Source organism: Armigeres subalbatus, chromosome 2 (genome assembly GCF_024139115.2).
Source record: "Armigeres subalbatus isolate Guangzhou_Male chromosome 2, GZ_Asu_2, whole genome shotgun sequence".
Taxonomy (NCBI): Eukaryota; Metazoa; Arthropoda; class Insecta; order Diptera; family Culicidae; genus Armigeres; species Armigeres subalbatus.
Window position 1 is genome coordinate 372,032,024 of NC_085140.1, and position 14,578 is coordinate 372,046,601.

At 39.8% G+C, this 14,578-nt stretch overlaps 1 protein-coding gene across 2 annotated transcripts in view; it reads right to left on the reverse strand.

The window, feature by feature from the left end:
• Window positions 1-14,578, reverse strand: part of LOC134217237 (homeobox protein aristaless) — a 386,363-nt gene that overhangs the window by 36,723 nt on the left and 335,062 nt on the right. For both annotated transcript variants that reach the window (XM_062696011.1, XM_062696010.1), the window contains exon 3: window positions 9,019-9,064. In XM_062696011.1, the coding sequence (XP_062551995.1) occupies window positions 9,019-9,064 (46 nt within the window). The remainder of the gene's footprint in view (window positions 1-9,018; window positions 9,065-14,578) is intronic.

Sequence of the window (14,578 nt, forward strand, 5' to 3'; positions counted from 1 at the left end):
TTCAAAATGATAAAAATAAAATTCAATTAGGCCATTTCGGTTACCTGGCGGTTCGTGCGTCGTTTGACGAGTGTGGAGGCGTTGCTCTTCCAAGGAATTGTGACGAAAATGGGCGATTCGAGCACGTAAATACAAATAATGCTGCGACGGCCAAGCCATCATGCAAGGTGTAAAATCATCGGTCGTAAAAAGGTTAACTAATTAGAGCCATAAATTTAGCTAATTCCACTCCGACTAATCGGGCTGCCCAAAATCGGTTTCCTAGAACTGGGCAGCGGCAATAGTCTGACCAGCGAGAAATGACTTCTTGCTTATCGGGAGGCGCAATGGGCTGTATAGTTACTGGAGGGAAATAAAATCCTCAATAATGTTTAAGAAATCTAAATTTTATCAAGAAGAAACGAAAGACAATGGACCTGTCCTGCTAAATAATTTTATTGACTTCATTGATTCCTTCACTTATTCAAATAAAACGATGTTCAGTAGGCGAAATGGAAATCTCTTAAGATGAACTTGATGAATAAAATGAATCTAATGAAGACAAATTTTTAAAAAATCCTGAAAGTTTTGGTGCCTCAATCGTGCAAATAGATCTACAATCCATTTGGAATATCATATTAGATATTATTCGAATTTAGAGTAAATTTGACATGTATTCGATTTGGATTGAATTTGGATTGAAAATGGAATGAATTTGGGATTGAATGTGGATTAGATTTTGATTGGATATGGATTTATTTTGAATTTAATTTGAATTAAATTTTAATTGAACTTGGATTGATTTTGGAATGAATTTGATTTGGATTAGATTTGGATTAGATTTGGATTGGATTTAAACTGGATTTGGATTGGATTTGGATTGGATTTGGATTGGATTTGGATTGGATTTGGATTGGATTTGGATTGGATTTGGATTGGATTTGGATTGGATTGGATTGGATTGGTTTGGATTGGTTTGGATTGGTTTGGATTGGTTTGGATTGGTTTGATTGGTTTGGATTGGTTTGGATTGGTTTGGATTGGTTTGGATTGGTTTGGATTGGTTTGGTTGGTTTGGATTGGTTTGGATTGGTTTGGTTGGTTTGGATTGGTTTGGATTGGTTTGGATTGGATTTGGTTGGTTTGGATTGGTTTGGTTGGTTTGGTTGGTTTGGATTGGTTTGGTTGGTTTGGATTGGTTTGGATTGGTTTGGATTGGTTTGGATTGGTTTGGATTGGTTTGGTTGGTTTGGATTGGTTTGGTTGGTTTGGATTGGTTTGGATTGGTTTGGTTGGTTTGGATTGGTTTGGATTGGTTTGGATTGGTTGGTTGGTTTGGTTTGGATTGGTTTGGATTGGTTTGGATTGGTTTGGATTGGTTTGGATTGGTTTGGATTGGATTTGGTTGGTTTGGATTGGTTTGGATTGGTTTGGATTGGATTTGGATTGGTTTGGTTGGTTTGGATTGGTTTGGATTGGTTTGGATTGGTTTGGATTGGTTGGATTGGTTTGGATTGGTTTGGTTGGATTTGGTTGGTTTGGATTGGTTTGGATTGGTTTGGATTGGTTTGGTTGGTTTGGATTGGTTTGGTTGGTTTGGATTGGTTTGGATTGGTTTGGTTGGTTTGGATTGGTTTGGATTGGTTTGGTTGGTTTGGATTGGTTTGGATTGGTTTGGATTGGTTTGGTTGGTTTGGATTGGTTTGGATTGGTTTGGATTGGTTTGGATTGGATTTGGATTGGTTTGGATTGGTTTGGATTGGTTTGGATTGGTTTGGATTGGTTTGGTTGGTTTGGATTGGTTTGGATTGGTTTGGATTGGTTTGGATTGGTTTGGATTGGTTTGGTTGGTTTGGATTGGTTTGGATTGGTTTGGATTGGTTTGGATTGGTTTGGATTGGTTTGGATTGGATTTGGTTGGTTTGGATTGGTTTGGATTGGTTTGGATTGGTTTGGATTGGTTTGGATTGGTTTGGATTGGTTTGGATTGGTTTGGATTGGTTTGGTTGGTTTGGTTGGTTTGGATTGGTTTGGTTGGTTTGGATTGGTTTGGTTGGTTTGGATTGGTTTGGTTGGTTTGGATTGGTTGGATTGGTTGGATTGGTTTGGATTGGTTTGGATTGGTTTGGATTGGTTTGGTTGGTTTGGATTGGTTTGGTTGGTTTGGATTGGTTTGGATTGGTTTGGATTGGTTTGGATTGGTTTGGATTGGTTTGGATTGGTTTGGATTGGTTTGGATTGGTTTGGATTGGTTTGGTTTGGTTGGTTTGGTTTGGTTTGGATTGGTTTGGATTGGTTTGGATTGGTTTGGATTGGTTTGGTTGGTTTGGATTGGTTTGGATTGGTTTGGTTGGTTTGGATTGGTTGGTTGGTTTGGATTGGTTTGGTTGGTTTGGATTGGTTTGGATTGGTTTGGATTGGTTTGGTTGGTTTGGATTGGTTTGGATTGGTTTGGATTGGTTTGGATTGGTTTGGTTGGTTTGGATTGGTTTGGATTGGTTTGGATTGGTTTGGTTGGTTTGGATTGGTTTGGATTGGTTTGGATTGGTTTGGTTGGTTTGGATTGGTTTGGATTGGTTTGGTTGGTTTGGATTGGTTTGGATTGGTTTGGATTGGTTTGGTTGGTTTGGATTGGTTTGGATTGGTTTGGATTGGTTTGGATTGGTTTGGTTGGTTTGGATTGGTTTGGTTGGTTTGGTTGGTTTGGATTGGTTTGGATTGGTTTGGATTGGTTTGGTTGGTTTGGATTGGTTTGGATTGGTTTGGTTGGTTTGGATTGGTTTGGATTGGTTTGGATTGGTTTGGTTGGTTTGGATTGGTTTGGATTGGTTTGGATTGGTTTGGATTGGTTTGGTTGGTTTGGATTGGTTTGGATTGGTTTGGATTGGTTTGGATTGGTTTGGTTGGTTTGGATTGGTTTGGATTGGTTTGGATTGGTTTGGATTGGTTTGGATTGGTTTGGATTGGTTTGGTTGGTTTGGTTGGTTTGGATTGGTTTGGTTGGTTTGGTTGGTTTGGATTGGTTTGGATTGGTTTGGATTGGTTTGGATTGGTTTGGATTGGTTTGGATTGGTTTGGATTGGTTTGGATTGGTTTGGTTGGTTTGGATTGGTTTGGATTGGTTTGGATTGGTTTGGTTGGTTTGGATTGGTTTGGATTGGTTTGGATTGGTTTGGATTGGTTTGGTTGGTTTGGATTGGTTTGGATTGGTTTGGGATTGGTTTGGATTGGTTTGGTTGGTTTGGATTGGTTTGGATTGGTTTGGATTGGTTTGGATTGGTTTGGATTGGTTTGGTTGGTTTGGATTGGTTTGGATTGGTTTGGTTGGTTTGGATTGGTTTGGATTGGTTTGGATTGGTTTGGATTGGTTTGGTTGGTTTGGATTGGTTTGGTTGGTTTGGATTGGTTGGATTGGTTTGGATTGGTTTGGATTGGTTTGGTTGGTTTGGATTGGTTTGGATTGGTTTGGATTGGTTTGGATTGGTTTGGATTGGTTTGGATTGGTTTGGATTGGTTTGGATTGGTTGGATTGGTTTGGATTGGTTTGGATTGGTTTGGATTGGTTTGGTTGGTTTGGATTGGTTTGGATTGGTTTGGATTGGTTTGGTTGGTTTGGATTGGTTTGGATTGGTTTGGTTGGTTTGGATTGGTTTGGATTGGTTTGGATTGGTTTGGTTGGTTTGGATTGGTTTGGATTGGTTTGGATTGGTTTGGATTGGTTTGGTTGGTTTGGTTGGTTTGGATTGGTTTGGATTGGTTTGGATTGGTTTGGATTGGTTTGGATTGGTTTGGATTGGTTTGGATTGGATTTGGATTGGTTTGGATTGGTTTGGATTGGTTTGGATTGGTTTGGTTGGTTTGGATTGGTTTGGATTGGTTTGGATTGGTTTGGATTGGTTTGGATTGGTTTGGATTGGTTTGGATTGGTTTGGATGGTTTGGATTGGTTGGTTGGTTGGTTTGGATTGGTTTGGTTGGTTTGGATTGGTTTGGATTGGTTTGGATTGGTTTGGTTGGTTTGGATTGGTTTGGATTGGTTTGGATTGGTTTGGATTGGTTTGGATTGGTTTGGATTGGTTTGGATTGGTTTGGATTGGTTTGGATTGGTTTGGTTGGTTTGGATTGGTTTGGATTGGTTTGGATTGGTTTGGATTGGTTTGGATTGGTTTGGTTGGTTTGGATTGGTTTGGATTGGTTTGGTTGGTTTGGATTGGTTTGGATTGGTTTGGATTGGTTTGGATTGGTTTGGTTGGTTTGGATTGGTTTGGATTGGTTTGGATTGGTTTGGATTGGTTGGATTGGTTTGGTTGGTTTGGATTGGTTTGGATTGGTTTGGATTGGTTTGGATTGGTTTGGATTGGTTTGGATTGGTTTGGTTGGTTTGGATTGGTTTGGTTGGTTTGGATTGGTTTGGATTGGTTTGGATTGGTTTGGATTGGTTTGGATTGGTTTGGTTGGTTTGGTTGGTTTGGATTGGTTTGGATTGGTTTGGATTGGTTTGGTTGGTTTGGATTGGTTTGGATTGGTTTGGATTGGTTGGATTGGTTTGGATTGGTTTGGATTGGTTTGGATTGGTTTGGTTGGTTTGGATTGGTTTGGATTGGTTTGGATTGGTTTGGATTGGTTTGGTTGGTTTGGATTGGTTTGGATTGGTTTGGTTGGTTTGGATTGGTTTGGATTGGTTTGGATTGGTTTGGATTGGTTTGGATTGGTTTGGTTGGTTTGGATTGGTTTGGATTGGTTTGGTTGGTTGGTTTGGATTGGTTTGGATTGGTTTGGATTGGTTTGGATTGGTTTGGATTGGTTTGGATTGGTTGGATTGGTTTGGATTGGTTTGGTTGGTTTGGATTGGTTTGGATTGGTTTGGATTGGTTGGATTGGTTTGGATTGGTTTGGATTGGTTTGGATTGGTTTGGTTGGTTTGGATTGGATTGGTTTGGATTGGTTTGGATTGGTTTGGTTGGTTTGGTTGGTTTGGATTGGTTTGGTTGGTTTGGATTGGTTTGGTTGGTTTGGATTGGTTTGGATTGGTTTGGATTGGTTTGGTTGGTTTGGATTGGTTTGGTTGGTTTGGATTGGTTTGGATTGGTTTGGATTGGTTTGGATTGGTTTGGATTGGTTTGGTTGGTTTGGATTGGTTTGGTTGGTTTGGTTGGTTTGGTTGGTTTGGATTGGTTTGGATTGGTTTGGATTGGTTTGGATTGGTTTGGATTGGTTTGGATTGGTTTGGATTGGTTTGGATTGGTTTGGTTGGATTTGGATTGGTTTGGTTGGTTTGGATTGGTTTGGATTGGTTTGGATTGGTTTGGATTGGTTTGGATTGGTTTGGTTGGTTTGGATTGGTTTGGATTGGTTTGGATTGGTTTGGGATTGGTTTGGATTGGTTTGGATTGGTTTGGTTGGTTTGGATTGGTTTGGATTGGTTTGGATTGGTTTGGATTGGTTTGGATTGGTTTGGTTGGTTTGGATTGGTTTGGATTGGTTTGGTTGGTTTGGATTGGTTTGGTTGGTTGGATTGGTTTGGATTGGTTTGGTTGGTTTGGATTGGTTTGGTTGGTTTGGATTGGTTTGGTTGGTTTGGTTGGTTTGGATTGGTTTGGTTGGTTTGGATTGGTTTGGTTGGTTTGGATTGGTTTGGATTGGTTTGGATTGGTTTGGTTGGTTTGGATTGGTTTGGATTGGTTTGGATTGGTTTGGATTGGTTTGGATTGGTTTGGTTGGTTTGGATTGGTTTGGTTGGTTTGGATTGGTTTGGTTGGTTTGGATTGGTTTGGATTGGTTTGGATTGGTTTGGATTGGTTTGGTTGGTTTGGATTGGTTTGGATTGGTTTGGATTGGTTTGGATTGGTTTGGATTGGATTTGGATTGGTTTGGATTGGTTTGGATTGGTTTGGATTGGTTTGGATTGGTTTGGATTGGTTTGGATTGGTTTGGTTTGGTTTGGATTGGTTTGGATTGGTTTGGATTGGTTTGGATTGGTTTGGATTGGTTTGGTTGGTTGGATTGGATTGGTTTGGATTGGTTTGGTTGGTTTGGATTGGTTTGGATTGGTTTGGATTGGTTTGGTTGGTTTGGATTGGTTTGGATTGGTTGGGTTGGTTTGGATTGGTTTGGATTGGTTTGGTTGGTTTGGATTGGTTTGGATTGGTTTGGATTGGTTTGGATTGGTTTGGATTGGTTTGGTTGGTTTGGTTTGGTTTGGATTGGTTTGGATTGGTTTGGATTGGTTTGGATTGGTTTGGATTGGTTTGGATTGGTTTGGATTGGTTTGGATTGGTTTGGATTGGTTTGGATTGGTTTGGATTGGTTTGGATTGGATTTGGATTGGTTTGGATTGGATTTGGATTGGTTTGGTTGGTTTGGATTGGTTTGGATTGGTTTGGATTGGTTTGGATTGGATTTGGATTGGATTTGGATTGGATTTGGATTGGATTTGGATTGGATTTGGATTGGATTTGGATTGGATTTGGATTGGATTTGGATTGGATTTGGATTGGTTTTGGATTGTTCATATGACTTGTTTAACAAACAACTCTCCAACAAATTACCAAACGAACTATTAGACCAAAAACATTTTTGGCCAAATGAGCAACTCGTTCGAACGACATTTTCGGCCGTATGTCCATTTCGGCCAAATGGATTTCGGCCTAATAATTTTTCGACAAATTTATGATTCGGACAATCAACTTTCGATTAAATGACTTTTGTTCGATTGACTTTCGGCCAAATGGCCGTTTCCTTTAAATATAACATTGTTCGGTAGAACTTCTTTGGAATAAGCTGGATAATGGTTTACGTAACTATTCATTTATTAAATCGCACAATTCCAGAAAATAGAGCGAGAAATCAACATTTGTGTTTATAGAAAAGTAAATTTATTTAGTTTATTTTCTTCCAGAATCTGAGTCTTACCTGCCCACTGTCAATCGTTTGATGGAGTCCGTAAATGGAATCCTTAAAATGGCTGCGACTGGAACCAGTTGCTGCCCATTCAGTTGAGAAAATGAACTGGCTACGAATTATATGGCGCAAAAAAGCTCCCCGCCACGAATAATGGTTGGAACGAATGAAAAAACTGCTTCCAACCCGCCAAGGTGACAGCCGGGTAATTTAGGCCGACTATTAAAATCACTCTCAATTCATTAAGTTTTATTTGCCTACGAGTTTATAGGAACTAGCCTTTCTGGTTATTGCTGTTGGATGTTGTGCGGTGATTGATTTGTTCTACAGAAGTGGGTAAACAACTCCAACATCCAAAATTATATTTAGATCAGGAAGAAATTTGGAGTCTTTTGTTAGTATAGCAGTAAAGCACGTACAATAATAGAGTGATTCAAATTTTGACTTTTCGCTCCCGTAAGCATAACGATGACATTTGATGTTTTATTAATCACCTTAAATTTTTAACTAATTTGGATGTAACTAGACTGAGCACGCGCAGTTTCAAGTTTGTATGAAAATTACTATGAAAACAGCCACTTTTGTGGAAAACCGTTCCGCAACGTTGCTCATTAGGCTCTAAAAACATATAAATATGTTGCCAATATAGAAAATTTTGCAATGAGACTGATCGTCTTTGTTGGGAAACGATTCTATTCTTGCAAGGTAAGTTATTAGAGAAATACTGAATCGTGGTAAAATCAATTTAACACGTAAAAGAATAACATCAATATCAATAATGAGCATTTTTGTTTCATTAATAACTTTGCTTACAAAAGTCAAATCGCTTCGCAACAACAACTGGCCTCTCTCTTAGGAAGTATTCTATGAAAGCATCGTGTCGATTGCATTTGAATAGTTAATGGGTCGCAACACGGAACAGTTTTTCACTTATGTGGCAATTCCTATAGTAATTTCCATACAAACTTCAAACTGCGCGTGCTCAGTCTAGTTACATCCAAATTAGCTAAAAATTTAGGAGGGTTAATAAAACATCAAATGTCATCGTTTAAGCATAGAGGAGCGAAAAAGTCAAAATTTGAATCAGTCTAACGTACAACTAAGCAAAATCATGATGTAGGTTTGAAATCCAATTTCCCCTAGGCGATTTTTCTGTCATTTCTGAAAGTAGCAACGTATTAGAGACCACAAATGCAATGACAAGTAATCAAGTACATAACCTTAGATTGGAACTCTACATAGTCGTCAATGGGTAATTCATCTTATGTCACGACCATCACCTCGATAGAACAGTGCCAAACACACCGGTTGGAAACGGTATTCTCCCAACATAAAACAAAATCAGCCATCACGCAACGTCATTAGCAGCTACAAAATTTGAGAGAACAGTGTCCGACTAGCCGTCAACTTCGAAACATTTGCCTCGTTCCTCGTGCGCCGGATTTTCCCTCGTGGTCGTTGCAATGCTTGCCGGGATGGCGCCACCACACAACAACCCACTTCTCCACAAGGTAACCATTTCTCTCTTTCACACATTCATGCAAACTTCGGTTCGGAGCATAAGCTGCTTTTCAATAATAATCAACAAACCGAACCTCTAGCTCTAATGCCAGCCATGTTTGTTGCATGCACCACGGTATGCTCGTAAAAAGTATAAATTAAATTAATTTGTTTTTATTAGCCATTTTCGTTCCAATCAAAAATCCATATTTTATGCCCACATTCGGGCGGGTTTGGCGTGGAGCCAGTCAGCGGGGAACGACACTCACTCATTAGAGCATTAGAGGTGTGCTTGTTTTTCTGTTGGGATTGTGATAGGTTCTTTGTGACGAGCTTTTTCGGGCGATCGTTGATCGATCGTTTCAATAACTGTTGATTAAATGAGTTTAGATTTCAGAGAACAGTCGGTCGGTTATTTACAGCTGACACTTTGGATCTTAAACACATGGAGATAATAAATCCTGCAACATTTCACAAACGTAGAAAGAATAAAAGAAAAGCATAAAAAACGGACCCTCAAAATAATGTTTCTTTTTCTGGATTATTGTTTGATGACAATTTAAAAGTTTTGAGTCATAGTGTGTGTGGAAAATATTTTTCTGATAAAGTATTCACTGAGCAAGATTGATAAAACTCTTACCTGTATCCGGGCTTCAGTCAGTCCTATTTTCATTGCTAGCTCTTCCCTGTGAACGAAACATAACAAAATGAAAACACTCATCAGAACACCAGACAAGTCTGTAAATCACATCTGTTCTGATAGTTTAATGACCAAATCCCATAAAACAAGCTCCAATCATCACCTTCCGCAACCACCGCCCCACGATGTTTTTCCTCCTGATGATCACAGCGCGATGGATAGCCATCAAAAGCAATCAGCGATCGTCATCTATCAAAGCCCATAATACACGACGCGCGAAACCAGAACCGATCTAGACCTGGCTCGAAAAATTAAACTGCAAGCATCCCTCTCACCCCGTCGTTTGCTTGCACCCCGATCGTTCTCAGCCATAAATCCATTAGTCGACCAATTATAAATTCAAAACTAATAAATTTGCCTAATGAGATGAACCCAGCAATAAATTCATCATCGCACCTGGAGAGTATGAGAACCCGACCTGGCTCGCTCTGTTCATCCGATACTAAATGGAAACAGTTTTGAACAAAAGCCGAAAATGACATTATCACTTTATTAAAAGTGATTCCTTTTGTTGCAAGTCCTCTCTCGAATTTGGAGGAAACCTTCGCCGTCCATATATAGGAGTATGGGTTCCGGGTCGTAAAGTTGGAGATTTTCCGCCGCGCGAGGAACAAAAGACGTTAAATTATGAATATTAAATTAAATGATGGAGTTTATTGATGTGGCGATTCGGATGGGCAGCGTTGCTCATCCCCGTACGCCAAACGACCCCGCAAGCTTTAAGTGGAAAATATGAGATTTTTATCCAACGGTGTAGTGTCGTCGCTAATTTGCCGAGGAGAAACAAAAAGCGCTAGTCGTGTTTGGCTGATTATTTATATTCGGACGAAAATCTCGTAATCCTTTTACGGGTCAGACAGTGCTCTTTCGAGGTTTTATGTTTGTTTTAATTTTCACGCTTTTGTAGCTCTAACGAAAATGGCGGGCGATGTTCCTGGTTTTCTGCTGCAGCTCTAATCCTACAAACCGGTTGAATGATAAACCATTTAGAAAACAGTTAAAAGATGTCATCAACAGGGGCTTTTTCTTAGGGTAGCTAACCGTTTTGGCAGAGAGGTTTGAAAAACGTATTTTATGAAAATTTTTAGTTTTCAAATTTCAAAATCCAAATGCGAATCCCCCTTTTTTCTACGAAAGTACTTGGATAGCAAAACAAACAACCCCAAGCCAAGCCAAGAGTGAGTTAATACCGAATTACTATTATCAAAAAGCCAGACGCTCTTTACCACGACGCAGAAAACATTTCCCCGCGGGCAACAAAAGTACAACATAAATGCATACGTATGGGCATGTATCGGATAGTCTTTTATCGAGCCCACACAAAGAGTAACAAAAACTGACCGCAAAGGTCGTCCCTTTCTCGACACTTTACATGCAATTCAGTGTCTGCTATGCTGTGGTAATAACTATTGTCATCGGAGCATAAAATTGCCCTCCCCGATCGACGACGACATCCATAGCCGGAGTTTTGCGGCAGAATCGTTTGAGTAACATACATTCGTCTATAATTTAGTGGTGGAAGGTGCAGTGTCAGGCATGGCACCGCAAGTGCGATTTCGAGATTAAACTGTTTTGGTTTACTTTGGAAATTTATTTAATGGGTATAATAGGCAGTGACAGTGACTTTGTATAATGTCTGTCTATGGACAAGACTTGAACGATAGTTGGGATCATATTTAGAAAGTCCGCATTCTCTATGCAGTGATTCACTTTTATTTTTAAACAAATAAAAGCATTTAGTAGCGACGACACCTTTATCTTGATTTAACCAACCAATAGAAGCATACAAGAAAAATATAAGAGACAGCTTTGATCAGGATGTATTCATTATTCATGTTATTTACACCGTTTGACCAAATCTCTGGTTATTTTTGTGAAATTAAACTTTCTGTGAACAAAAGCGTTGCTTGAAAACCCAAAAGTAGAAATTGAAGTTATATTTTTGTTTATTAGAGCTGTACCGTGTGGGACCGAAATCCAGCACAGCATCAAAATGCAACCACTTTATGAATTTACAATGTTCTGAAAAACTCCGTTGTGAATATGTACATTATGTGGAAGAATTTTATTCGAAAAATGTATTGGGGTAACCACTTTCCTTCGACGAGACACGAATTCATGATCCTCAGTACGCTAGACTAGTGCTTTTAACCAACTTAGCGGTTACTGAATGAGCCCGAGATTCCCAAATCGGACGCATAGTCGAAGCACTCATAATCCATTTCCAAAACCAACGCTTCCACATGTGTGTAGTACACATTCACATTAGAGTGAGATCGAGTATTTATAATGCCTGGCGGCTACACACATTTCTCATCAGCAAATGCATGTAGAGGTTATATATGCTAACTGCTTTTTGCCAGTCAAGCGAGTGTTGCCACATATAAAGATTAAGATAAATATGTATAAAGATTTTTAAGATAAAATAAAGATACAAGATAAAATTGGTTTTTGGAGAAATAAGATTTTTTAAAGATTTTTGGGCATTTTTTGTTCTTTTTTTTCATTTTTGGCCGATACTACAATCCGATTTATTTATTTATTATCAGACTAGGGCCGGAGTGGCCTGTGCTGCACATTAAAATCTTCTCCATTCAACTCGGTTCATGGCTGCACTTCGCCAACCACGCAGTCTGCGGAGGGTCCGCAAATCGTCCTCCACCTGATCGATCCACCTTGCCCGCTGTGCACCTCGCCTTCTTGTTCCCGTCGGATCATTGTCGAGAACCATTTTCACCGGATTATTGTCCGACATTCTGGCTATGTGCCCGGCCCACCACAGTCTTCCGATTTTCGCGGTGTGAACGATGGATGGTTCTCCCAACAGCTGATGCAACTCTTGGTTCATTCGCCTCCTCCACGTACCGTCCGCCATCTGCACCCCACCAAAGATAGTACGCAGCACTTTCCTTTCGTGCAATGGTCCTCCACGAGCATCGTCCAGTTCTCGTGTCCGATGAGAACTGCCGATCTGATAAGCGTTTTGTACATAGCCAGTTAGGTATGGCGGTGAACTCTATTCAATCGGAGCGTCTTGCGGAGTCAAAAGTACATATGGTTTCCAGACACTATGCGTCTCCGAATTTCTCCGCTGGTATCATTTCGCCAGACACCAGCGAGCCCAAGTACACAAGTTCTTCTACCACCTTGATTTCGTTACCACCGATAGAAACTCGTGATGGGTGGCTTACATTGACCTCTCTTGAGCCTCTTCCTATCATGTACTTCGTCTTCGACGTGTTGATAACTAGTCCAATCCGTTTAGCTTCGCTTTTCAGTCTGATGTAGGCTTCCTCCATCCTCTCAAAGTTCCGTGCCATGATATCAATGTCGTCGGCGAAACCAAATAACTGGACGGACTTCGTGAAAATCGTACCACTCGTGTCAATCCCTGCCCTTTGTATTACTCCCTCCAAAGCGATGTTGAATAGCAGACACGAAAGACCATCACCTTGCCGCAGCGATGCCAGATCTACGGAAATTTCCGTAGATCTACGGAATTAAGTGCTTTCTACGGATCTACGGATGGATGGATTGTGGAATTTAGGATTGACCCTCAACCAGTTGGAAGTTATTAAAGGAAGGTCCCACTGATTGAACGCGAAGGAGGTAAGCCAGCTACCCAACATTGGGTCCTTCGAAACGTATATTCCGAATATTCCGGCTCGAAAAAACATTATATTGAATTACCGGACCCTCTTCAACATAGAGAGAGATATTTTGAGTGCGCTCCCTAAAACGTAATTATTTCAAAGCTCAAGCAAACTCAGTCGTCTGGATTCTTGACTGCACAATTCATAACACAACTCAAACATTTATTGAACATTTTATTACATATACATCATTGCTTGAAAATGTATACTGGCGGAGTCCAACTGGGACACAATGGTGCACGCGACCCAATATGCTGAATATTTTCCCTCAAATTCGTTTGTTTACGCCAAAATTGTTCTTAAAAATGATTTTTCGTCATTTTTTATAAATCCTGGAGGAAGTTCCCATTTGACATTTCAATGTAAATTCCTTTGGAACCCCCTTCAGGGATTTATCCGGAAGTTCCTTGAAGAATACTTTTAGAAACTTAATTTACAATGTTATGAAAACTCATATGTGAATATGTACGTTATGTGGAAGATATTGATTAGGAAAATGTATTGGAGGTAACCACTTTCCCTTCGATGGGACTCGAACCCATGACCCAACAGTGTTGGGTCATGGGTTCGAGTCCCATCGAAGGGAAAGTGGTTACCTCCAATACATTTTCCTAATCAATATCTTCCACATAACGTACATATTCACATATGAGTTTTCATAACATTGTAAATTAACGTCCAAGTCGGGTGGTTTAATCCCCGGAAATAGGCAATTACCTTTGATTGAACTTTTAGAAACTTGTTAAAATGAGTTGATAGTATTTGTGAAACTAGCAACACTGTAAATTGAATGTGCTGAGGAAATGTAGAGTGCAGTTGTGATGAATTCGGCGGCTTGCAAATTGAATTGGAAACTAGATTGTAAGTGACACTCTAGTAGAAAGGATTCGCCATGGATGAGCTCAGAAGAAAGCTTGAGTTGCTAGAAGAGCAAAACAAGGCATGGCGGGCTGAACAGCTCGAACGAGAAAAAAGAATCCAGCAGGATTATGAAAGGAAACTACAGAAATTGGAGGATGATTACGAGACTGCGGCAAAGGAAATTGAATCGGAATTTTGTGCACGAAGGGAGGCGGTAATTATGAAATATAGTAGGCGACACATCTGTGAAATAAAGCAAATTTCCACCGAAGAGGAAATTAAGCCACATAATAGTTTCGATAGTGTCTCCTGCCTGAATGCTAAAATTTCAATTACTTCTTCCGTGTCACCAATGCCCTTGCCGAAGCCATCGGGTGCCGTATCTGACGATACATTAGAAGCAGGAACGGTTTTGCGTAAAAATATCTCGACGAAAGTAAGTTCAATGGAATCGACAAGCACAATTAATTTCTATACGGATGATCATGGTGATGAGAGACCGACCGATACGGCCTGTATTATCCATTCGCGCACTGGGATGGTACAAAAATGTATTGAAATTCAACCGTCGAGTGTAGCGATTGTGATATATTTTCCAAACAAATGTTATGAAGCGGCAGTAGTAGTTCGAAGAAGCACGGTTGAATACTTTAGTTTAGATGCGGTGGTGCAAGAAATACACAACAGTAATTTAATTATAAAATTTGCAAAAGATGAACTAGTTTTTGATTCAGGAGGGACTAATAGACGATTTTTTTTCTTCAGAATGGTAAATAGAAAGATTTTGAATGCATAGAAGTTTTGTTACTAGTTTCACGGGAGGGAGTGTTAAAATGAGTTGATAGTATTTGTGAAACTAGCAACACTGTAAATTGAATGTGCTGAGGAAATGTAGAGTGCAGTTGTGATGAATTCGGCGGCTTGCAAATTGAATTGGAAACTAGATTGTAAGTTACTTTTATATTATATTTTATAGTTACTAATTG